Below are 24,807 nucleotides of genomic sequence, written 5' to 3' on the forward strand. Positions count from 1 at the left end.
AAAGTGCGGTAAGATGCCATAACGTAAAAGTTAAATGAAAGATTTTCTATCCGCTTTTGTGTGAGTGCTGATGTCAGTGTTGTGATGATTTGTGTTTAGGGTTTGTTTACTTTTCCCTTGCAGGATTCTGTGCGGGGTCGTCCCAAAGAAATCCCTCATAATGAGAAGCTGCTGTCACTCAAATACGAGGTAACAAAACAATCATTTGGAGTTTTGCATCCTATAGCAGATTGATTGTCTTCTCTTATTGTTTGATGATATTTTAGACATTTAAAACTCTGCATACTAAAAGATGTATTTATATTGCTTTCTGTGTTTTTTAGAGTCTCGACTACGACAACATCGAGAACCAGTTGTTTTTAGAGGAAGAGAGGCGGATGAGTTACATGGTGAGTGAGTTGGAAATACCCTGTGTTGGTTCCTTTTTACAGTCCTTCCAGGAATTCGCAATCGCACCAATTCCCTCAAATGTATCCAGTCCCTGCTTTTTTTTTGCGCAACTCTGTCCAATGCTGTCGGTTGAATGCCCTGAGATTACAATGACCTGGATGAATGACAACATTCATAGAAAGTACTGTATTTTCCGCACCATAAGCCGCCCTGGGTTATAAGCCGCGCCTTCAATGAACGGCATATTTCAAAACTTTGTCCACCTATAAGCCGCCCAGTGTTATAAGCCGCATCTAACTGCGCTAAAGGAATGTCAAAAAAACAGTCAGATAGGTCAGTCAAACTTTAATAATATATTAAAAACCAGCGTGATGTGGGCGCGCATGGAGTCGTATATCAACATGGACGGAGCTGCGTGAAAAAAGCCACCCGGCCTCTTCGCGTAAACTTCCCTTAACCACTCGCTCATCTTTTCTTCATCCATCCATCCCTTCGAGTTAGCTTTTATGATGACGCCGGCTGGAAAGGTCTCTTTTGGCAAGGTCTTCCTTTTGAATATCACCATGGGTGGAAGTTTCTGGCCATTAGCATGGCAAGCTAGAACCACAGTGAAGGATGACTTCTCATTCCCTGTGGTGCGAATATTCACCGTACGTGCTCCCGTTGTATCCACAGTGCGGTTCACAGGAATATCAAAAGTCAGTGGAACCTCGTCCATGTTGATAATGTTCTCTGGCCGGATCTTTTTTTCAGCTATCTTGTTTTTACAATATGCACGGAAAGTAGCCAGCTTTTCTTGAAAGTCTTTAGGCAGTTGCTGTGAAATAGTAGTCCGTGTGCGGATGGAGAGATTGCGTCTTTTCATGAACCGGAAACCTGTCGCTTAGTAGGAGCCATTTTGTGGTCTTTACAGATGTAAACACACAAAGGAAATGAAACGTAATATCCGCGCGCTTCTTCTTCTTCTTCTACGCGGGCGGGTGGTTGCTTACAGTAGAAGAAGAAGCGCTTCCTCTTCTATGGGGGCGGGTGCTTACCTTGGCGGTTGCTTGCGTAGAAGAAGAAGCACTTCCTCTTCTACGGGGAAAAAAGATGGCGGCTGTTTACCGTAGTTGCGAGACCGAAACTTTATGAAAATGAATCTTAATATTAATCCATATATAAAGCGCACCGGGTTATAAGTCGCACTGTCAGCTTTTGAGTAAATTTGTGGTTTTTAGGTGCGGCTAATAGTGCGGAAAATACGGTATTTGTCATCCAATTGTTGTTGCAATCCTGCACCTTTTGAAGTTAAAGCAAATTCAGAAATTCAAAAGTTGATTGAATGCAACTCTGTCCAATGCCCTCGACTCAGAGGTATTGACACCTGATGATAATCTTTCATTTACCAAACAAAAAATTCCAAAATAGATCACTTTCAACAGTTCACAAATGCTCTTAACATGCAGGGGTGAATGTGTTGTAACATAAATAAATGTTTAAGACACAGGACACTTTTGAAGTGTAATAAACACGAAGAATGTCCCCAGACTCCTTTTTGTAATTATAATTAGGGCCCGCATGGCCCATTGTATAAGGACTCCCAAAGGGAGTCCTTATGCAATGGGACATAAGGACCTATTGAATTTGTAAGGTTTTATTCTTTATTATTATTCTTCCGCACTTTGCAGCTTTGCGCTGTAATTTGACCCCCATAACATACTTCAAAACTCACCAAATTTAACACACATCAGGACCTCCAAAAATTGCCTTTTAATAAAAAAACCAAACCCCAAAATTAAAAATTGCGCTCTAGCGCCCTCTAGGAAGAAAACTGCCTCTAACTCCCAGTAGGAATGTCATAGAGACATGAAACAAAAAACTCCATGTAGGTCTCACTTAGGCCTACTTTTCCTTAATTAATTTCCTCGGGCAAGAATCTACAGGAAGTTGGCAATTCCCCCTTCAAGACAAAAAAGTACTAAAAACAGTCACTTTTGCCTCTTTGAGCTGTATTTTGACCCCCTTAAAATGCTTCAAAACTCACCAAACTGAACGCACACATCAGGACTGGCAAACATTGCGATCTAAAAAAAAAAAAACCTAACCCCAAATCTCAAAATTGCGCTCTACTGCAATTTTTTAATAAAACGCAAAAAAAAACTGCTCCTCGGAAGAAAAAAATGACAAAACTGCCTGTAACTCCCACTGGGAAGGTCGGAGAGACATGAAACAAAAACCTCTATGTAGGTCTCACTTAGACCTACATTTCATAAATTGACAACCCCCCAGCAAAAATCAACAGGAAGTTTGCTATTCCCCCTTCAAAACAAATTTTTTGTAAAAACCGGTCACCTTCCTTCAAAAACTATCTCCTCTGAGCGCGTTTGTCGTTTCACCTTCAAACTAACACAGGAGAGAGATTGAACCCTTGTGATTACAATGACAGAAGCGCTTTTTTTCTAACTGCTCCGGTTTTGATTTTATGACCCTTCAAAGACCAGCTGCGCTGATGTTTTTTTAAGATGGCTGCTTAAAAGCAGGAAGCACCAGCGTGCCCACACAATGTAGACAAGGTAGGTACACTAGACAAAAGTCTTGGGACACTTCAGACTAAAAGTAGACAAAAGTATTGGGACACTTATGACTATCACTGGACAAAAGTATTGGGACATTTAGGACTAGCACCTGCCAAATATGCGGGCCCGACCAATGCTGCTTGCAGCTTTAATTAATCATTACTATTCCATCCATCCATCCATTTTCTACCGCTTATCCCTCTCGGGGTCGTGGGGGTGCTGGAGCCTATCCCAGCTGCATTCGGGTGGAAGGCGGGGTACACCCTGGACAAGTCACCTCCCCATCACAGGGCCAACACAGATAGACAACATTCACACACTAGGGACCATTTAGTGTTGCCAATCAGCCTATCCCCAGGTGCATGTCTTTGGAGGTGGGAGGGGTCTATCTCCAGGTGCTTGTCTTTGGAGGTGGGAGGGGCCTATCCCCAGGTGCTTGTCTTTGGAGGTGGGAGGAAGCCAGAGTACCTGGGGGGAACCCACGCAGTCAAGGGGAGAACATGCAAACTCAACACAGAAAAGAACCCGAGCCCGGGATTGAACCAATATAAAACAGTACAGTAATTTGACAAAGGGGTCTGAGTATGTGCTATTACTGCCAGCTTGTGTCTACTTTTAAGTCGGCGTGGTATAAAACGGGTAAAACATCAATACAATATTTGTTTTCTCAAAGCATTCAATCGATAGCAACTGGACTGTTTGGTTTGTCTTAGAAGAGGTTTCACCTCTCATCCGAGTAGGCTTCATCACTTCATGCTCATAGACTTAGATTGGTCACATCAAGACTTAGTGGGTCAGAGCTAGTCTTAGTCTGGATTGGTCAGAGCTAGTCTTAGTCTAGATTGGTCAGAGCTAGTCTTAGTCTAGATTGGTCAGAGCTAGTCTTAGTCTAGATTGGTCAGATCTAGTCTTAGTCTAGATGGTCAGATGTGGTCTTAGTCTAGATGTGACCAATCTAGGTCTATGAGCATGAAGTGATGAAGCCTACTCGGATGAGAGGCCAAACGTCTTCTAAGACAAACCCAACAGTCCAGTTGCTACACCATCATTAGCTACATCAGCATAAACAAATGAAATCTCAATAGCAACGTACTCCACTTGTATTGGATCAGTTGTACCTAATGAAGTGTCACGGTGAGTGTATGGTCTAATCTATTGGGGACGGCATGGCTCTGGTTGTAGAGTGGCCATGCCAGCAACTTGAGTGTTCCTGGTTCTGTCCCCAGCTTCTGTCATCCTAGTCACGTCCGTTGTGTCCTTGAGCAAGGCACTCCACCTTTGCTCCTGATAGGTGGTTGTTAGGGCCTTGGATGGCAGCTCCCGCCATCAGTGTGTGAATGTGCAAATAGTGTCGAAGCGCTTTGAGTACCGGTACCTTGAAGGCGGAAAAGCGCTATACAAGTGAAAAATGTGAATAATACTGTATAATAGACTGTATTGATATTATTCACATGTGAATAATGCTGTATAACTGACTGTATTTATATTATTCACATGTGAATAATGCTGTATAATAGACTGTATTTATGTTATTCACATGTGAATAATGCTGTATAATAGACTGTATTGATATTATTCACATGTGAATAATGCTGTATAATAGACTGTATTGATATTATTCACATGTGAATAATGCTGTATAATAGACTGTATTTATGTTATTCACATGTGAATAATGCTGTATAATAGACTGTATGGATATTATTCACATGTGAATAATGCTGTATAATAGACTGTATTTATATTATTCACATGTGAATAATGCTGTATAATAGACTGTATTGATATTATTCACATGTGAATAATGCTGTATAATAGACTGTATTTATATTATTCACATGTGAATAATGCTGTATAATAGACTGTATTGATATTATTCACATGTGAATAATGCTGTATAATAGACTGTATTTATATTATTCACATGTGAATAATGCTGTATAATAGACTGTATTTATGTTATTCACATGTGAATAATGCTGTATAATAGACTGTATTTATATTATTCACATGTGAATAATGCTGTATAATAGACTGTATTTATATTATTCACATGTGAATAATGCTGTATAATAGACTGTATTTATATTATTCACATGTGAATAATGCTGTATAATAGACTGTATTTATATTATTCACATGTGAATAATGCTGTATAATAGACTATTTGTGTTATTCACATGTGAATAATGCTGTATAATAGACTGTATTTATATTGTTCACATGCGAATAATGCTGTATAATTGACTATTTGTGTTATTCACAGGTGAATAATGCTGTATAATAGACTGTATTTATATTATTCACATGTGAATAATGCTGTATAATAGACTATTTGTGTTAGTCACATGTGAATAATGCTGTATAATAGACTGTATGTATATTATTCACATGTGAATAATGCTGTATAATAGACTGTATGTATATTATTCACATGTGAATAATGCTGTATAATAGACTGTATTTGTGTTAGTCACATGTGAATAATGCTGTATAATAGACTGTATTTGTGTTATTCACATGTGAATAATGCTGTATAATAGACTCTTTTAATATTATTCACATGTGAATAATGTTGTATAATAGACTGTATTTATATTATTCACATGTGAATAATGCTGTATAATAGACTCTTTTTATATTATTCACATGTGAATAATGCTGTATAATAGACTGTATGTATATTATTCACATGTGAATAATGCTGTATAATAGACTGTATTTGTGTTATTCACATGTGAATAATGCTGTATAATAGACTGTGTTTATATTATTCACATGTAAAAAATACCTAAGTGTTTATTGTTTATTGTGAGCAAACTGTGGTGCTGAATTCCCCCCAGGGATCAATAAAGTACTTTCTATTCTAACCCATTTACCATTTAATATACATTTTCCTGTATCTTTTGCTCTTTTTCTTGAAGGGTTTTCGATGTTTGGAGATCAGTCGCTGGGTGGTCTGCGGCCTGATTGGCTTTTTGACAGGCCTCATTGCCTGTTTCATCGACATTGTGGTGGAGCAGCTGGCAGGAATTAAATACCAAGTTGTCAAAGAAAGTATCCTGATTCTTCCTCTAAAACACTTGTTTGATACTTTAACATTATATGAATGCACCTAATTCTGGAGCCTGGCACAGTGTTTCTTGACTGTTGAACCTCACAGATATTGAAAGGTTTACAGAAGTGGGTGGCCTGTCCATCTCTCTCATCCTTTGGGCTGTCCTTAACTCCATCTTTGTCATGGTGGGCGCCATCATTGTTGCCTTTTTCGAGGTAAGACTGACATATGACACAATGTGTTGTACTGTGACATATTCACGTCATTTCTATTCAGCCTATAGCAGCAGGAAGTGGTATTCCTCAAATAAAATGTTACCTGAATGGAGTCAAGATTCCTCGGGTGGTTCGACTCAAGGTATATACACACACACAGTCTGTTGGATGACTTGAAGAAGCAGTTATATGTTGTTTTTCTTTCTCAGACCCTGGTGGTGAAGGTGTGTGGCGTTATCTGCTCTGTAGTGGGTGGACTTGCTGTTGGAAAGGTAGGAAACCTGCTAATATAAACCGTTCAAAAATATCAGTTGGGGAAACAGTTGGCGTCATTATTTGGTTTAATGAGCACTTTGAATGTTGGTAACATTCCAATTGAGAATTATGTTATAATTACCGTATTTTCCGCACCGTAAGCCGCCCTGGGTTAAAAGCCGCGCCTTCAATGAACGGCATATTTCAAAACTTTGTCCACCTATAAGCCGCCCGGTGTTGTAAGCCGCATCTAACTGCGCTAAAGGAATGTCAAAAAAACAGTCAGATAGGTCAGTCAAACTTTAATAATATATTAAAAACCAGCGTTCTAACAACTCTGTTCACTCCCAAAATGTACGCAAATGTGCAATCACAAACATACGTATATCAACATGGACAGAGCTGCGTGAAAAAAGCCACCCGGCCTCTTCGCGTAAACTTAAACTTACCTTAACCACTCGCTCATCTTTTCTTCATCCATCCCTTCGAGTTAGCTTTTATGATGACGCCGGCTGGAAAGGTCTCTTTTGGCAAGGTCTTCCTTTTGAATATCACCATGGGTGGAAGTTTCTGGCCATTAGCATGGCAAGCTAGAACCACAGTGAAGGATGACTTCTCATTCCCTGTGGTGCGAATATTCACCGTACGTGCTCCCGTTGTATCCACAGTGCGGTTCACAGGAATATCAGTTGCTGTGAAATAGTAATCCGTGTGCGGATGGAGAGATTGCGTCTTTTCATGAACCGGATCCCTGACGCTTAGTAGGAGCCATTTTGTGGTCTTTACAGATGTAAACACACAAAGGAAATGAAACGTACGGTATATCCGCGCGCTTTTTCTTCTTCTACGCGGGCGGGTGGTTGCTTACAGTAGAAGAAGAAGCGCTTCCTGTTCTATGGGGGCGGGTGCTTACCTTGGCGGTTGCTTGCGTAGAAGAAGAAGCGCTTCCTGTTCTACCGGGAAAAAAGATGGCGGCTGTTTACCGAAGTTGCGAGATCGAAACTTTATGAAAATGAATCGTAATATTAATCCATATATAAAGCGCACCGGGTTAAAAGCCGCACTGTCAGCTTTTGAGTAAATTTGTGGTTTTTAGGTGCGGCTACTAGTGCGGAAAATACGGTATTATATTTCTGGGGTTCTTATACTTCAAACCAATTCAAACTCGGGCTGCAGCTAGCTAATATTTTACTAATTGAGTATTGTTGTGTAAATGTGTTTGGTTAATCAAGCAATCGGATCAAACATGTTTTTGCTTGGTTAAAGAGCAATTAAAAACACACACAAGATAATTATTTGGTTGACTTAATTATGAGTGACCAATTGGTTGAAATATTACAGTATGTTCATGGCTGTGAAACCCTAAACTTAGACCGTAATAGACTAAAAATTAAACATTTAAACAATGTTTAAACTAGATTAAATACATCTTCGGGGGCGGTACCACTGGATTGGCAGACCGGGGTGGTGGTTCCTCTCTTTAAGAAGGGGAACCGGAGGGTGTGTTCTAACTATCGTGGGATCACACTCCTCAGCCTTCCCGGTAAGGTCTATTCAGGTGTACTGGAGAGGAGGCTACGCCGGATAGTCGAACCTCGGATTCAGGAGGAACAATGTGGTTTTCGTCCTGGTCGTGGAACTGTGGACCAGCTCTATACTCTCGGCAGGGTCCTTGAGGGTGCATGGGTGTTTGCCCAACCAGTCTACATGTGTTTTGTGGACTTGGAGAAAGCATTCGACCGTGTCCCTCGGGAAGTCCTGTGGGGAGTGCTCAGAGAGTATGGGGTATCGGACTGTCTGATTGTGGCAGTCCGCTCCCTGTATGATCAGTGCCAGAGCTTGGTCCGCATTGCCGGTAGTAAGTCGGACACGTTTCCAGTGAGGGTTGGACTCCGCCAAGGCTGCCCTTTGTCACCGATTCTGTTCATAACTTTTATGGACAGAATTTCTAGGCGCAGTCAAGGCGTTGAGGGGATCTGGTTTGGTGGCTGCAGGATTAGGTCTCTGCTTTTTGCAGATGATGTGGTCCTGATGGCTTCATCTGGCCAGGATCTTCAGCTCTCACTGGATCGGTTCGCAGCTGAGTGTGAAGCGACTGGGATGAGAATCAGCACCTCCAAGTCCGAGTCCATGGTTCTCGCCCGGAAAAGGGTGGAGTGCCATCTCCGGGTTGGGGAGGAGATCTTGCCCCAAGTGGAGGAGTTCAAGTACCTCGGAGTCTTGTTCACGAGTGAGGGAAGAGTGAATCGTGAGATCGACCGGCGGATCGGTGCGGCGTCTTCAGTAATGCGGACGCTGTATCGATCCGTTGTGGTGAAGAAGGAGCTGAGCCGGAAGGCAAAGCTCTCAATTTACCGGTCGATCTACGTTCCCATCCTCACCTATGGTCATGAGCTTTGGGTTATGACCGAAAGGACAAGATCACGGGTACAAGCGGCCGAAATTAGTTTCCTCCGCCGGGTGGCGGGGCTCTCCCTTAGAGATAGGGTGAGAAGCTCTGCCATCCGGGGGGAGCTCAAAGTAAAGCCGCTGCTCCTCCACATGGAGAGGAGCCAGATGAGGTGGTTCGGGCATCTGGTCAGGATGCCACCCGAACGCCTCCCTAGGGAGGTGTTAAGGGCACGTCCAACCGGTAGGAGGCCACGGGGAAGACCCAGGACACGTTGGGAAGACTATGTCTCCCGGCTGGCCTGGGAACGCCTCGGGGTCCCACAGGAAGAGCTGGACGAAGTGGCTGGGGAGAGGGAAGTCTGGGCTTCCCTGCTTAGGCTGCTGCCCCCGCGACCCGACCTCGGATAAGCGGAAGAAGATGGATGGATGGATGGATGGATAAATACATCTTCCTCATTGGACACCATTGTTATTTGATATTTTATCATTAACCCAAAGTGAGACATACACCTCCTTGTTCTATCAGTTGTCTGCGAGAAATTACCTGCTACTGATTAGTGAGCTTAAATTATGTTATTTTCCAGCTCTTTAACTCCCAGCACTGTTGTGACGTCATGTAATGTGTAATGAAATAAGATGGTAAATGGATTATACTTGTATAGCGCTATTCTACATTCAAGGTACTTCAATAATAAAAAGTATAGAGAATAATAATAATGAAGAAATGTTATAATTCACAAATCGTTGTTTTTTTATTATTAACGTTAAGAGTTCAGCTTTCAATTTCCGGAAATTTACCACGGGAAGTTAAGCTCGGGAAGTATGGAAATATTGACCATTTTTTGATTATTCAAAGTTGGACAACGTCCATGGGAATTAATGGAGATATATGGGAATTAATAGAAATTAACAGGAAATTTGGGGTGATTTATACTAACCATCATATACAGACATAAAGATAAACATTTTGTGGTCATAATAAGCAGACATGTATGCAAGCATTTGTAATACAAATTTATTGTTGTGAGCAGAACTTCATCAAACATCAAAAAACATCAATGTTGATTGAATAAAATAAATGATCCACCCCCAAAAAGTCCCATTCAAAATATAAAATGAAAGCATTTAGTTAAGCTTCTCAAGTCTCTGTTTCTTTCATTTATTCTTGTAAAAGACTAATGCAATGCCACACACAGGTATAAATAGTCAGCTAAACAATTGGAGTAGTCTTTAAAAATATTTGACTGATGGACAAATGAATAGAAATAGGCTAGATCAGGGGTGCTCACACTTTTTCTGCAGGCGAGCTACTTTTCAATTGATCAAGTCGTGGGGATCTACCTCATTCATATATATAGTTTATATTTACTTATTTATTAAATATATGTTTTTGTTAACAAGTTAAAGGTGTTTAATGATAATGCAAGCATGTTTAACACATATAGTTCATATTGTTGAAAAAAATAAAGGTGTTTAATGATAATACAAGTATGTTTAATACATATAGTTAATATTGTTAACAAGTTAAAGTGTTTAAAGATAAAGCAAGCATGTTTAACACATATAGTTAATATTGTTAACAAGTTAAAGGTGTTTAATGATAATACAAGCATGTTTAACACATAGTTAATATTGTTAATACATTAAAGGTGTTTAATGATAATACAAGAATGTTTAATACATATAGTTAATATTGTTAACAACTTAAAGGTGTTTAAAGATAATACAAGCATGTTTAACACATAGTTAATATTGTTAAAAAATTAAAGGTGTTTAATGATAATACAAGAATGTTTAATACATATAGTTAATATTGTTAACAACTTAAAGGTGTTTAAAGATAATACAAGCATGTTTAACACATATAGTTAATATTGTTAATAAGTTAAAGGTGTTTAAAGATAATACAAGCATGTTTAACACATATAGTTAATATTGTTAATAAGTTAAAGGTGTTTAAAGATAATACAAGCATGTTTAACACATGTAGATTCCTTTCTTTCATGAAGACAAGAATATAAGTTGGTGTATTACCTGATTCTGATGACTTGCATTGATTGGAATCAGACAGTAGTGCTGATAACGTCCGCATTTTCGAATGGAGGAGAAAAAAAGTCCTCCTTTCTGTCCAATACCACATGAAAGTGGTTGGTTTTTGGCATCTTATTTGTCCAGCTTCCGTACTCCTTTGTATACACTTTACAAGAAATACATTGTCGGCAAACTCCGTGGCTTGCTAGCTTGTGCACGCCAGCTTTCTGAGACTCTTATTTTGTTAGCGCAACTGTGCAACTGTGCAGTCGGTCTTTGGAGTTTTGACGACAGGTACGGCGCCAGAGTCTGTTGAAATAAAGTGTTTCTCGCCTTCCAGTCGGTAATTTTAATGAGCTGGCAGCAGCCAGCGTCATCTCAGAAGACCCTCGGGTGCCGTGAATGTCAATCAAGTGACGAAAGTGACGTCATAGTGAAGATTTATGATCGCTCATTTTTAGGACTATTTTTTTAATGCCTGGCTGGTGATCGACTGACACACCCTCCGAGATCGACCGGTAACTCGCGATTGACGTAATGAGCACCCCTGGTCTACATGAATAAATGAACAGTCAATCAGCATGCTAAATCAAACTATAAGCTACATTCTTGTATGACAACAGAATGGCTAGCAGAACAGAAGGCAGAGGAAACTACACCTTTTGATTTACTATTTGCTACTTGAACTTTACACATCACAAAAAAGGTCAATTCGGATCGCTAACGCTGTTAGCATAAATGAATGGGATTTAACATAGAGGAAAATTAGCATCAGGGCTATATTTACCCCAGTAATATCATCAACACTTACCTGACTGGATGAAGTCTGCTGTAGTGTGTAGCATGCTGGGAATTATCTGTGCATGGGATGGAGGAATGCACAGCGCAGGGTTGAAATTCTACTGAATTTGCATTAAATCAGCTTGTTTTAGCTAATAATCATGCTGCAAGATCTAGCATGTTGCATTCAATGTTTATTCCCATTAATTCTCGTGAATTCCTATATATTCCTGTTAATTCCCATGGAAAGTTTCCAACTTTAAATAAATAAATGATAAATGGGTTATACTTGTATAGCGCTTTTCTACCTTCAAGGTATTTAAAGCGCTTTGACAGTATTTCCACATTCACCCATTCACACACACATTCACACACTGATGGCGGGAGCTGCCATGCAAGGCGCTAACCAGCAGCCATCAGGAGCAAGGGTGAAGTGCCTTGCCCAAGGACACAACGGATGTGACTAGGATGGTAGAAGGTGGGGATTGAACCCCAGTAACCAGCAACCCTCCGATTGCTGGCACGGCCACTCTACCAACTTCGCCACGCCGTCCCCAACTTTGAATATTCCCGGAATTTTGCAACCCTACAAGCAGAGGTGGGTAGAGTAGCCAGAAATTGTACTCAAGTAAGAGTACTGTTACTTTAGAGATTTATTACTCAAGTAAAAGTAAGGAGTAGTCACCCAAATATTTACTTGAGTAAAAGTAAAAAGTAAGTTGTGAAAAAACTACTCAAGTACTGAGTAACTGATGAGTAACATACACACACACACACACACACACATATATATATATATATATATATATATATATATATATATATATATATATATATATATATATATATATATATACATTGATATATACAGTATATAATTTATATACGGTATATTTATTTTGCTGTTTTTGTTTACATGTTAAAGATGTTTTAATGAATATACATGCATGTTTAACATATAGATTCCTTTCTTTCATGAAGACTAGAATATAAGTTGGTGTATTACCTGATTCTGATGACTTGCGTTGATTGTAATCAGACAGTAGTGCTGATAGCGTCCACGTTTTCAAATGGAGGAGAAAAAAAGTTCCTCCTTTCTGTCTAATACCACATGAAAGTGGTTGGTTTTTGGCATCTTATTTGTCCAGCTTCCATATTCGTTTTTATACACTTTACAAGAAATACATTGGCGTCAAACTCCTTAGCTTGCTAGCTTGTTTGCGCTGGCTTTCGGAGACTCTTGTTTTGAAAGCGCAGGCGCGATGGAGCGGCACTTTTATTGTGAAGACAGGAACTGTGCAGTCAGTCTTTAGGCTTTTGACGGGAAGTACGGTTGAAATAAAAGTATCTTTTTTCCTTCACACTTTTGATTGATTGATTGGAACTTTTATTAGTAGATTGCACAGTACAGTACATATTCCGTACAATTGACCACTAAATGGTAACACCCCAATAAGTTTTTCAACTTGTTTAAGTCAGGTCATGTGACCGCCTGGCTCTGTTTAATTGGTCCAACGTCACCAGTGACTACATCTGATTGGTGGAACGAAGTGAAACGTCACCAGTAAGGCAGGCACTTTGAAGGTCTGTCTGACAGACCAAAACAAACACAGCGTGCATTAACAGATCGATAAAAATTAGTAGCGAGTAGCGAGCTGAATGTAGATAAAAGTAGCGGAGTAAAAGTACCGTTCCTTCTCTATAAATATACTTAAGTAAAAGTATGTTGCATTAAAACTACTCTTAGAAGTACAATTTATCCCAAAAGTTACTCAAGTAGATGTAACGGAGTAAATGTAGCGCGTTACTACCCACCTCTGCCTACAAGTAACAGATCTATTTTATTGTCTTCCCACAATCCTTTAGGAAGGTCCAATGATCCACTCTGGGGCAGTCGTAGCTGCTGGAGTCTCCCAAGGCCGAAGCACCTCTTTGAAAAGAGACTTTAAGGTGTGTGTGTGTGTAGTTGTCAAGTCATGATTTTGTTGAAAAAAATGGTTGTATATCTAGCGTTTGTGTCCTTGCAGATTTTTGAATACTTCCGGAGAGACACGGAAAAAAGGGACTTTGTTTCCGCCGGGGCTGCTGCCGGAGTCTCGGCTGCTTTTGGAGCACCAGTTGGTAAAATCAGTGATAAGAAATAGCCTCAAATCTCAGTGCCTGTTTATTTAGAACTCTTTCCAACCACAGTTGATGCAGGCTAAATCAGGAAGAAAGGAAAATAGTAAAACGATGCGTCCATTAAGAAGTAGCATTATCATAAGTGTCTTTAAAGCAGCAGTTTGAAGTGCACACTGCTATTATACTGACAAGTATGACAACTCTGTCATGTTACTCACCTCCATTTGCTTCTGCCTTTTGTGACAAAAATGTTCCCAGAGTGACGGAAATGTGTGTCAAACTGTCCTCGGCCCACTGGTACAATAACAAAACGGAATTAGCTTTGGATTAAAGGTTGTTTTTTTTGTTCTTTGGTGAACAGGTGGCGTACTATTCTCTCTGGAAGAGGGAGCTTCCTTCTGGAACCAGATGCTGACATGGAGGATCGTAAGTCGCATCTTTTCTTTTCAGTCATATTTTTGCAGGATTATGCAGAAACTGGCCCCCTTTGATGGAATCTTTTGGATAGATTCCACATGTGCTCAGGAAGAACCCATAATATTTTGGTGCACGTGCAAATCAAAATTTAGATAACATGTTGAGAAAACTGACAGACATTCACACTCCACCACAATAGTAATTCTGACCCTACATAACTTTACATTACATTCCTTTTTACTGGTACAACTTTCAACTTCTGATACGATACCAATATTGGAGTCTTGGGTATTAGTCGATACCAATATTGAGCCAATACTACATACTTGCCAACCATCCCGGATTTTCCGGGAGACTCCCGAAATTCAGCGCCTCTTCCGAAAACCTCCCGGGACAAATTTTCTCCCGAAAAACTCCCGAAATTCAGGCGGACCTGAATGACGTGTTGACAACACACAACAACAGTGTCTACCGTAAAGCAGTTCGTCTGCCGTAAACAGCAATGTTGTGACACTTTTAAACAGGACAATACTGCCATCTACTGTACATGCATATGTGACCCACCCATAATGTGTCACATTTTTGTGTTGATTTATTTAGTTTATTTTGCGGTTTGAATTCGTTTTTGGAGCTGTCATTACACATTTATCAGTATTCACATTGGTCAGTAGGGGGCAGTAGGGCGTTTCTTCCCAATTGAATGCTATCACCTGCAGACCGGAAGTGGCTTGTCATTCTGATGAGCGCGACCAGTCTGTGAACAATTGAAACGTCCTGTGTGCTTTTTCCTCCTGTATAACAGGTTAGTTTTGGTGAATCAACTCACTGAATAATATCCATGTGATCTTTATAAGTTTAAGTACACATTCTGATGGTGGAGCCTAACTCTAAAGTGTTTGTGAGTTGTAGTTTGTAAATGAACACTGAAATTCAAGTATTTATTTTATTTATATATATATATATATATATATATATATATCTATATATATACCGTATTTTCCGCACCATAAGGCGCCCTGGGTTATAAGCCGCGCCTTCAATGAACGGCATATTTCAAAACTTTGTCCACCTATAAGCCGCCCCGTGTTGTAAGCCGCATCTAACTGCGCTAAAGGAATGTCAAAAAAACAGTCAAATAGGTCAGTCAAACTTTAATAATATATTAAAACCAGCGTGATGTGGGCGCGCATGGAATCATATATCAACATGGACGGAGCTGCGTGAAGAAAGCCACCCGGCCTCTTCGCGTAAACTTAAACTTACCTTAACCACTCGCTCATCTTTTCTTCATCCATCCCTTCGAGTTAGCTTTTATGATGACGCCGGCTGGAAAGGTCTCTTTTGGCAAGGTCTTCCTTTTGAATATCACCATGGGTGGAAGTTTCATTAGCATGGCAAGCTAGAACCACAGTGAAGGATGACTTCTCATTCCCTGTGGTGCGAATATTCACCGTACGTGCTCCCGTTGTATCCACAGTGCGGTTCACAGGAATATCAGTTGCTGTGAAATAGTAATCCGTGTGCGGATGGAGAGATTGCGTCTTTTCATGAACCGGATCCCTGTCGCTTAGTAGGAGCCATTTTGTGGTCTTTACAGATGTAAACACACAAAGGAAATTAAACGTACGGTAATATCCGCGCTCTTTTTCTTCTTCTACGCGGGCGGGTGGTTGCTTACAGTAGAAGAAGAAGCGCTTCCTGTTCTATGGGGGCGGGTGCTTACCTTGGCGGTTGCTTGCATAGAAGAAGAAGCACTTCCTCTTCTACGGGGAAAAAAGATGGCGGCTGTTTACCGTAGTTGCGAGACCGAAACTTTATGAAAATGAATCTTAATATTAATCCATATATAAAGCGCACCGGGTTATAAGCCGCACTGTCAGCTTTTGAGTAAATTTGTGGTTTTTAAGTGCGGCTAATAGTGCGGAAAATACGGTACATACTTGCCAACCCTCCCGGATTTTCCGGGAGACTCCCGAAATTCAGCGCCTCTCCCGAAAACCTCCCGGGACAAATTTTCTCCCGAAAAACTCCCGAAATTCAGGCGGACCTGAATGACGTGTTGACAACACACAACAACAGTGTCTACCGTAAAGCAGTTCGTCTGCCGTAAACAGCAATGTTGTGACACTTTTAAACAGGACAATACTGCCATCTACTGTACATGCATATGTGACCCACCCATAATGTGTCACATTTTTGTGTTGATTTATTTAGTTTATTTTGTGGTTTGAATTCGTTTTTGGAGCTGTCATTACACATTTATCAGTATTCACATTGGTCAGTAGGGGGCAGTAGGGCGTTTCTTCCCAATTGAATGCTATCACCTGCAGACCGGAAGTGGCTTGTCATTCTGATGAGCGCGACCAGTCTGTGAAAAATTGAAACGTCCTGTGTGCTTTTTCCTCCTGTATAACAGGTTAGTTTTGGTGAATCAACTCACTGAATAATATCCATGTGATCTTTATAAGTTTAAGTACACATTCTGATGGTGGAGCCTAACTCTAAAGTGTTTGTGAGTTGTAGTTTGTAAATGAACACTGAAATTCAAGTATTTATTTTATATATATATATATATATATATATATATATATATATATATATATATATATATATATATATATATATATATCATACCTGCCAACTACTCCGGTTTTCCCGTAATTAGTACGGTTTTCATCAACCTATTCCGGGTTACGGTTGCAGTGATAAAAAATACGGGTTTTCATTAATTAAAAAAAAAAAAATAATAATAATAATTTAAGTTTTATTCAACAATGACAATCGACACTGCTTCCCGTAACTTCCTATCGAGCCATTCCGAATGCCATGCGCGAGGCTATTTATAGCACCGCTGCCAAGCACGAGGCCATTGTTTCCAAACGAACGAACGATCATGGAATCAGCCGGAGAAAAATCGCATACGAGTTGTTGTACCGAAATCTGTTACCCATCGGAATTTGTAACTCCAGGGGGCGATGTTCCCATGACGTTTGTTTGATGGTTAAACGGCAAACCCAAAGAGGAGGAGAAGAAGAATGCTTGCGTAAATGGTGTAAACTATCCTTAATGCTGAAACGTCAGTTGTCAGAATTTCAGCATTAATAATAACAATGGACTCATACTATAATGAAAGTAAGTCATTGATTTCCAGAATGTGTAATTTATTAATGCTGAAATTCTGACAACTGACGTTTCATTCCATGATAGCTTTTAATCCGGAAAATGTATGTGTGTGAGAGAGAATCAACAGCTGATACAATGGACTCATACTATAATGAAAGCAAGTCATTGATTTCCAGAATATGTGTCATTTATTAATGCTGAAATTCTGACAACTGACGTTTCAGCATTAAGGATAGTTTACGCCATTTACGCAAGCGTTCTTCTTCTCCTCCTCTTTGGGCTTGCCGTTTAACCATCAAACAAACGCCATGGGAACATCGCCCCCTGGAGTTACAAATTCTGATGGGTAACATATTTCGGTACAACACCAGTCTTAAACCGAAAAGAAAACTGCAGTCATTCCGTGAAGAATATTCAAAAGCCTACCCGGGAATAATTATCCGTTCCAAAAAGGGTGAAAACTACGCGAATTGCACCTTGTGCAGACAAGATTTTTCGATCGGACACGGAGGAATTAGCGATGTAAAAGACCACGTTGGGACAAAAAAACACAAGTCTAATGCCGTTGCTAGCGATACAAGTGGAAAACTTTCAACGTTTTTCGTCGCCCAAACAGATTCTTTGGATGTGATAAATGCCGAAGTTTTATTTACGGAGGCAATAATTGAGCAAACAAAAAGGTAATGACACCAATGTTATCTATTGGAATTGTTTAGTACTGTTATACTGTTAAAAGTGTTTATACTATTTATGCTTTCAAGTCCAAGTTGAAGAAATCTTGTTAAATGTTGACAGCATAACTACCAAAATACAGAAGTCTGTCCTTAATATTTTTGCAGTGCTATTTCTGTTGAAAAGTTCAAATGATTACATTAGAGATGTGATGTGCCACTTTTCAAGTGTCTGATGGCTTCAATTAATTTTCATTAATTTTTCATATTTTGAATTCTTTTGAAAGGCTTACAAAAAAACGACATTTGAATTGTAATTCCATGCTATTGACAGGACTATTAATTTGAATGAAGTTAGCTTACCATGTTTACAGTATGATAATTGTGATGGAAATGTGAATTTTAGGCACAGAATATTTTTTACAATTGAACAAGGCAGTAGATTATACAAGCTTGGACAGAAAGTTAATAATGACACCAATTTTTTTTTTTAATGGAATTGTTTAGTACTGTTTTACCATTTGTTTACTGTAAAAATTGTTTATACTGTTTATACTTTCTATTAACAAATTGAAGTCTTGTGAGAGGTTGACAGGATAACTGGCATTAACTGTCAAAATAATTTCAAACTATTGAAGTTAGCTTACAGAATAAACATGTCAATCAACCCATATGATTTTTGCTGTAATATTTTTGTTTTGAAAAGTCACTGTGACTGATAGAAAAGTGATGGTTTTAGCAACATTTTAACCTGTCTGAATGCAATCAATCATTTTACGTCGGGAGGCGAACCTGAACCCCCCACCAGGACTTTGTCCTGGACCTACCGGGGCCTGCGGCCCCTGGACCCTGGCTACTAGGTTTTTCTGATTTCAAAAGTTGGCAGGTATGCCAATAATATAAATATTAGTCCAAAGTTGGTACAGTGTCTCCTGGTATCCTGCAGGGAGCTAATGAGTCATCCGCCAAGGACTATTTCACACTCAGACGCCCAACCTAGATGTGTTGAATTCACAATAAGATTGTTCTTAATACTGGCACAGTGAAAATAGCCACAATGACTCAAAATGATCCACAAAGTGGAAGCCCACATTGTGCTCGCACATGCACTGGCACGTTCTGGCCAGGGAAGTTTGTAAAACAACATAACTCAAAAAGTTACAGCCAGTTTTAATGAAACTTTCAGGAAATGCCCGGGCTCCGGCACCCCCCGCGACTCCAGAAAGGGACAAGCGGTAGCAAATGAATGGATGGATGGAGATAAGGAACAAGATTAGATCTGATCAATTCTGCTACGATACCTTACGTCTATGTTACAAGCCTCTACTTTTGTGTGTGCATTGCGAGATACCCCGTCTCCACCCACAGAGGCAAAAATAGTGGGTGTCTAACCAGAGGGTTGCCGCAGTTTCTTTCATTCCTCTACAGATAGCTCAATGGTTATTTATTCAACTTTCAGCAAATGTCAGAAATAGGTTAAGAAACAAGTGATTCCATTTTCACAGCGATCTGGATTCACAACTTTATTAGTCGGGCCTGATGTAGGTCTGCATTCTCAAATGTGCTTTTCTTGTTATTAATGCACAGGTCATTAAATATGATTACATTTGTGACTTCTCTCTTTCTCATCTGCAGTTCTTTGCCTCCATGATCTCGACCTTCACCTTGAATTTCTTCCTGAGTATCTATCACAAAAACCCCGGTGACCTTTCCAACCCCGGTCTCATCAACTTTGGACGCTTCGAGAACGATGTAAGGACATAAATGTCCAAAATACATGATAGCCTTTTGTGTTTATGTTGAATGAAAATAAATAACGACGGGATTTTTGTCCTTTTTTTTTTCCCCCCCAGAGTGTGGCCTATTACCTCTATGAAATCCCTTTGTTCATCGCCATGGGAGCAATAGGTAAACTATTTGTTTCTGCAGTATCAATAATCCATTCAAATACTGCACCGAGGAATGGCATGGTAAAAAGTCAAAGGGGCCATTTATTTTGTAAAAAAGGCACCTCGAACTGACGTCACGTCATGCTGTAATATACAGGTAAAAGCCAGTAAATTAGAATATTTTGAAAAACTTGATTTATTTCAGTAATTGCATTCAAAAGGTGTAACTTGTACATTATATTTATTCATTGCACACAGACTGATGCATTCAAATGTTTATTTCATTTAATTTTGATGATTTGAAGTGGCTGGGGAGAGGGAAGTCTGGGCTTCCCTGCTTAAACTGCTGCCCCCGCGACCCGACCTCGGATAAGCGGAAGATGATGGATGGATGGATGGATGGATTTGAAGTGGCAACAAATGAAAATCCAAAATTCCGTGTGTCACAAAATTAGAATATTACTTAAGGCTAATACAAAAAAGGGATTTTTAGAAATGTTGGCCAACTGAAAAGTATGAAAATGAAAAATATGAGCATGTACAATACTCAATACTTGGTTGGAGCTCCTTTTGCCTCAATTACTGCGTTAATGCGGCGTGGCATGGAGTCGATGAGTTTCTGGCACTGCTCAGGTGTTATGAGAGCCCAGGTTGCTCTGATAGTGGCCTTCAACTCTTCTGCGTTTTTGGGTCTGGCATTCTGCATCTTCCTTTTCACAATACCCCACAGATTTTCTATGGGGCTAAGGTCAGGGGAGTTGGCGGGCCAATTTAGAACAGAAATACCATGGTCCGTAAACCAGGCACGGGTAGATTTTGCGCTGTGTGCAGGCGCCAAGTCCTGTTGGAACTTGAAATCTCCATCTCCGTAGACCCTGGATCTCAGGAAACAGAGTGGACCGTCCTGTCATGTTTTCTGACGAAAGCAAATTTTGCATTTCCTTTGGAAATCGAGGTCCCAGAGTCTGGAGGAAGACAGGAGAGGCACAGGATCCACGTTGCCTGAAGTCTAGTGTAAAGTTTCCACCATCAGTGATGGTTTGGGGTGCCATGTCATCTGCTGGTGTCGGTCCACTCTGTTTCCTGAGATCCAGGGTCAACGCAGCCGTCTACCAGCAAGTTTTAGAGCACTTCATGCTTCCTGCTGCTGACCTGCTCTATGGAGATGGAGATTTCAAGTTCCAACAGGACTTGGCGCCTGCACACAGCGCAAAATCTACCCGTGCCTGGTTTACGGACCATGGTATTTCTGTTCTAAATTGGCCCGCCAACTCCCCTGACCTTAGCCCCATAGAAAATCTGTGGGGTATTGTGAAAAGGAAGATGCAGAATGCCAGAGCCAAAAACGCAGAAGAGTTGAAGGCCACTATCAGAGCAACCTGGGCTCTCATAACACCTGAGCAGTGCCAGAAACTCATCGACTCCATGCCACGCCGCATTAACGCAGTAATTGAGGCAAAAGGAGCTCCAACCAAGTATTGAGTATTGTACATGCTCATATTTTTCATTTTCATACTTTTCAGTTGGCCAACATTTCTAAAAATCCCTTTTTTGTATTAGCCTTAAGTAATATTCTAATTTTGTGACACACGGAATTTTGGATTTTCATTTGTTGCCACTTCAAATCATCAAAATTAAATGAAATAAACATTTGAATGCATCAGTCTGTGTGCAATGAATAAATATAATGTACAAGTTACACCTTTTGAATGCAATTACTGAAATAAATCAAGTTTTTCAAAATATTCTAATTTAATGGCTTTTACCTGTATAGAGCAGTGTTTTTCAACCACTGTGAGATACAGTCTGGTGTGCCGTGGGAGATTATCTAGTTTCACCTATTTGAGTTCAAATATTTTTCGCACACAAGTAGTTATAGTCTGCAAATGATGTGTTGTTGTTGAGTGTCGGTGCTGTCTAGAGCTCGGCAGAGTAACCGTGTAATACTCTTCCATATCAGTAGGTGGCAGCCGGTAGCTAATTGCTTTGTAAATGTCGGGAACAGCGGGAGGCAGCGTGCAGGTAAAAAGGTGTCTAATGCTTAAACCAAAAATAAACAAAAGGTGAGTGCCCCTAAGAAAAGGCATTGAAGCTTAGGGAAGGCCATGTAGAACAAAACTAAAACTGAACTGGCTACAAAGTAAACAAAAACAGAATGCTGGACGACAGCAAAGACTTACTGTGGAGCAAAGACAATGTACATCCGAACATGACATGACAATCAACAATGTCCCCACAAAGAAGGATACAAACAACTGAAATGTTCTTGATTGCTAAAACAAAGTAGATGCGGGACATACCACTCAAAGGAAGACATGAAACTGCTACAGGAAAATACCAAAAAAAGAGAAAAAGCCACCAAAATAGGAAGTAAAACACTACCAGTGACGTGCGGTGAGGTTGATGGCTGGTGAGGCACTGACTTCATCACAGTTAGATTTACAAACATATGAACCCTAAAGAGTATCTTATTCACCATTTGATTGGCAGCAGTTAACGGGTTATGTTTAAAAGCTCATACCAGCATTCTTTACACATACAAACTGTAGCACACAAAAAAGCACATTTAATAAAAAAAAAACATTATTATGGTCTTACCTTTCTTGCTGGACATCCACACAGCCAGCCTTTACGTGTGTACCACGCCGTTTGAAAAGAACGGGTCTTCTGTTGGTCTACCTTTGATTATTACCTCCTGCTTCGATTTAAAGTCCAGTTTAGAAAACTGTTTTATTTTACATATGTAATCCTCCATGTTTTTAATAAAAGTTCAGGCGAGAGGAAATAATAAACGACCGCTGCACTTGACTTGCTAACTGCTGCTTGTTCTCACTTCTTCTGCGGCCGAGCAATGATCTCTGGGATCACTACCGCCCTCTACCACCAGGAGGCCGGATTACTGCGAGCCTCCGCCAGTGCGTCTTTTGCAGCCGTTTTATGAATGCTCAGCACAAAAAATACGTTACACACATACAGTAGTTGACAAAATACACTGTACATTATATACCTCAGCTAACTAAACTATGGAAATGTATAATATAATTCAAATAGCAATACGGTCTCACTGCACAGCAGGCCAGCAGTTAGCCCAGTCATTCCGCAGTCCATGGTGAGGCACTGAGTGACGTGCCTCAACTGGCTGCTGTTCACCGTCTCTTCTCAGTATTTGAACGGCAAATGTGAAAATTCAGCGATTTTGAATAAAAATAATCTAAAACTGGTGAAGTTAAATGGAAAATAACTTTAGTATAATCACTGGATACATATAACAATTTAATTAATTTGTTTTTCTTTTTACATTTTTTTTCTTTCCATGATGGCAGGTGAGGCCATTGCCCCAACAGAGCGCTAATGCCAAGCTTTAACATTTTCAAATTTATTGAACATCAAGTAACATATAGTAGTATACATTCAAACTCAATAACATAAAATAACACCAAGTTCAATGATAAATAAAATAACTGTGCAGCTGTGGTACAACTTGCATCAAGTTCAATAATAAATAAAATAACTTCCATCAAGTTCAATAATAAATAAAACAAAAGTGTTATAACTTGCATCAAGTTCAATAATAAATCAAAAAAAGTGTTATAACTTGCATCACGTTCAATAATAAATCAAAAAAAGTGTTAGAACTTGCATCAAGTTCAATAATAAATCAAATAAAAGTGTTATAACTTGCATCAAGTTCAATAATAAATAAAAAAAAGTGTTATAACTTGCATCAAGTTCAATAATAAATCAAAAAAGTGTTATAACTTGCATCAAGTTCAATAATAAATAAAAAAAAGTGTTATAACTTGCATCAAGTTCAATAATAAATCAAAAAAAGTGTTATAACTTGCATCACGTTCAATAATAAATCAAAAAAAGTGTTATAACTTGCATCAAGTTCAATAATAAATCAAATAAAAGTGTTATAACTTGCATCAAGTTCAATAATAAATCAAATAACTTGCATCAAGTTCAATAATAAATCAAAAAAAGTGTTATAACTTGCATCAAGTTCAATAATAAATAAAACAAAAGTGTTATAACTTCCATCAAGTTCAATAATAAATCAAAAAAAGTGTTAGAACTTGCATCAAGTTCAATAATAAATCAAATAAAAGTGTTATAACTTGCATCAAGTTCAATAATAAATAAAAAAGTGTTATAACTTGCATCAAGTTCAATAATAAATCAAAAAAAGTGTTATAACTTGCATCAAGTTCAATAATAAATAAATAAAAGTGTTATAACTTGCATCAAGTTCAATAATAAATCAAGAAAAGTGTTATAACTTGCATCACGTTCAATAATAAATCAAAAAAAGTGTTATAACTTGCATCAAGTTCAATAATAAATCAAATAAAAGTGTTATAACTTGCATCAAGTTCAATAATAAATCAAATAACTTGCATCAAGTTCAATAACAAATCAAAAAAAGTGTTATAACTTGCATCAAGTTCAATAATAAATAAAACAAAAGTGTTATAACTTCCATCAAGTTCAATAATAAATCAAAAAAAGTGTTATAACTTGCATCAAGTTCAATAATAAATCAAATAACTTGCATCAAGTTCAATAATAAATACAATAAAAGTGCAGAGAACAGTCGCACTTTCAGTGGTCGTGTTTTGATCAAATTTACCGCGCTCACAACATCTGTTAAAACCTCATTGAGTTCGGGGCTGAGCTGCCTTGACGCGAGTGCTTCCCGGTGAATGACACAGTGTGTGCCCGTCAGATTTTTGTTTCTCTGCAGGCGCTGGCTCTGGCTCGACGACCTTTGAGGTGCGAGTCACAAATGTATATATTTGTGTAATTGTGGTCCACACATTAGCCTGCTACCCATCCGCGCGAAAGTTTGTTCCGCTTAGCCCCGCCCCCATTAGTTACTGTTGCTATGTCTGTCAAACTTTCGCT

General features: G+C 39.3%; 1 protein-coding gene across 2 annotated transcripts in view; it reads left to right on the forward strand.

The window, feature by feature from the left end:
• clcn7 (chloride channel 7) overlaps positions 1 to 24,807 on the forward strand; it is a 64,398-nt gene that overhangs the window by 11,285 nt on the left and 28,306 nt on the right. For both annotated transcript variants that reach the window (XM_061982097.2, XM_061982098.2), the window contains 11 exons: positions 124 to 189; positions 324 to 389; positions 5,873 to 6,005; positions 6,112 to 6,221; positions 6,283 to 6,363; positions 6,431 to 6,493; positions 13,545 to 13,628; positions 13,706 to 13,799; positions 14,161 to 14,225; positions 19,646 to 19,762; positions 19,864 to 19,918. In XM_061982097.2, coding sequence (XP_061838081.1) covers positions 124 to 189; positions 324 to 389; positions 5,873 to 6,005; positions 6,112 to 6,221; positions 6,283 to 6,363; positions 6,431 to 6,493; positions 13,545 to 13,628; positions 13,706 to 13,799; positions 14,161 to 14,225; positions 19,646 to 19,762; positions 19,864 to 19,918 — 934 coding nt within the window. The remainder of the gene's footprint in view (positions 1 to 123; positions 190 to 323; positions 390 to 5,872; positions 6,006 to 6,111; positions 6,222 to 6,282; positions 6,364 to 6,430; positions 6,494 to 13,544; positions 13,629 to 13,705; positions 13,800 to 14,160; positions 14,226 to 19,645; positions 19,763 to 19,863; positions 19,919 to 24,807) is intronic.

Source organism: Nerophis lumbriciformis, linkage group LG24 (assembly GCF_033978685.3).
Source record: "Nerophis lumbriciformis linkage group LG24, RoL_Nlum_v2.1, whole genome shotgun sequence".
Classification (NCBI taxonomy): Eukaryota; Metazoa; Chordata; class Actinopteri; order Syngnathiformes; family Syngnathidae; genus Nerophis; species Nerophis lumbriciformis.